Genomic DNA, 1,779 nt, shown 5'->3' with positions numbered 1-1,779 from the left:
AGTATATACTTTACTTTACGTTTAGTTTACTTAACTAACTAACCTACGTAACGTTAACTACTAATTAATTTAAACTTAAATTAATTAATATATAATATATATATATATATATATATATATATATATATATATATATATATCCCTTAGATATATATATCCCTTTACTTTGCTAAACAAATAAGCAAATTCTATTGACATACGCTTCTGCTACTTTTGAGACCTTGATGACGGGCTTGTCCAATCTATCTTTCAGAGTCTCGATCTCCTTCTGCAAAAATTCTATCGATGAGGTCGCACTCAATTCTGCAGACGGCGATATTCTACCACCTGCGACACCCAGTTGCAAATGCTTACTTGGTTGTATAACAGTTTTATAACTGCGACAAGCCTTCTTGATATCCAGCTCCGTAGTATTTACACATCCAGGCTGAAATGGAATGTGTGAGATTTGATATGTATTTCTTTAATAAAAAAATATTTCTCCCATTTATTATATATACGTATTTATAAAGCAAAAATTATCATCCCGATATTTTATAATAAGAAAACATGTAAATGTCCTTTTCTTTATTATCTCAACTTTATTATTCTAAGAAGAATTACCATTGGTCGATGTACATCCCAGAAGGCTCTCTCTTGACTATCCAGGACTTTTCTTTCTAATTTGTCTCTTTTCTTGTCAACTTTGCTTTGTGCTTCTGCCTGCATAAAAATAAATTCCCATTTTCGCGAAAACATCTTTTGTAATCTAGCCAGATTTTCCGCTTCGTAATCCGCTAATTCCAATCGCGTTTTATTCTGCATCGTCCTTTTGCATAAATAGACAGCTGTAACATTTAACATGATACGCACTAATGAAAATTTATATATTTATTAAATATGTTTCTAATTATTGTTAATCATGATATTTTTCGATATAAATGACAGATAAAATTACACTAACGATAAAGATTAATATCTTTTTATACCATAATCAGTATTTTCGGGTTCCCAACAATTCGATGGCCAAAAATACGGTGTTTGAAATCTGTAAAACGTGTTGTCGCTCTTTACGGTAAGGCAGTGGTCGTCGATAGGAAAAAAATATCCATGGGATGCCATAAGATGAGCCACGTGAAGAGCCTCTGGATTAATGTATCAATATATTACGCTTCAGATTATATTAATCATGAATAAAATCTAAGAATTAATATAAACTAAAACCATATACCTTGATCATCTATATCCATGCTCTTCATCATCCATGCTATAAGATCTGTGCCTAAAAAATATATATACATATATATTATATATATATAATTATTTGATTTGTCATCTTCGATTACAAATAATAATGATCAAAATTTATGCCTTCAAAAAAAGCTTAAAAAAATTATATTTTCGTATACTACGCTTTTCTTTTTAAATTGACAATAAAAAATTTGTATTTATAACGTTATAAAATATCTAAAACACAAGTCTTTTACCTGTGAAAACAGACGGCGTCTTCGTCATGAAAGTCTTGACTGTTTTCACGGGAACACCGGTAAATTCGTCCAACATCTTTTCCACGATCGATTCCATCTAAAAAAGAGTACAATTATTTCTTTTGTAATTTAATGATGCTTGGAAATTATATAAGAAATAATATTATATATATATATATATATATATATATAGACAACAATAATAATTGTTGTAAGTTTAAAAGGACAAATTAATTTAAAGTAAATACTTGAGAATTAAATTTAAATTAGCTATTAGTAAGTACCAATAAGTATATTTCTTATTATTAGTATT

General features: G+C 28.4%; 1 protein-coding gene across 1 annotated transcript in view; it reads right to left on the bottom strand.

Moving 5' to 3' along the window:
• The window catches only part of LOC105622741 (regulator of G-protein signaling 6), a 3,144-nt gene extending 1,581 nt beyond the window's left edge, over positions 1-1,563 (bottom strand). The window contains exons 1-5 of the mRNA XM_012204154.1: positions 1,467-1,563; positions 1,211-1,261; positions 969-1,124; positions 604-827; positions 201-427 (exon numbers count right to left, since the gene is read on the bottom strand). Coding sequence (XP_012059544.1) covers positions 201-427; positions 604-827; positions 969-1,124; positions 1,211-1,261; positions 1,467-1,563 — 755 coding nt within the window. The remainder of the gene's footprint in view (positions 1-200; positions 428-603; positions 828-968; positions 1,125-1,210; positions 1,262-1,466) is intronic.
• Between the last annotated feature and the right edge of the window lie 216 nt (positions 1,564-1,779).

Source organism: Atta cephalotes (genome assembly GCF_000143395.1).
Source record: "Atta cephalotes unplaced genomic scaffold scaffold00048, whole genome shotgun sequence".
In the NCBI taxonomy this organism is placed as follows: domain Eukaryota; kingdom Metazoa; phylum Arthropoda; class Insecta; order Hymenoptera; family Formicidae; genus Atta; species Atta cephalotes.
This window is presented reverse-complemented; position numbering and strand designations above follow the sequence as displayed.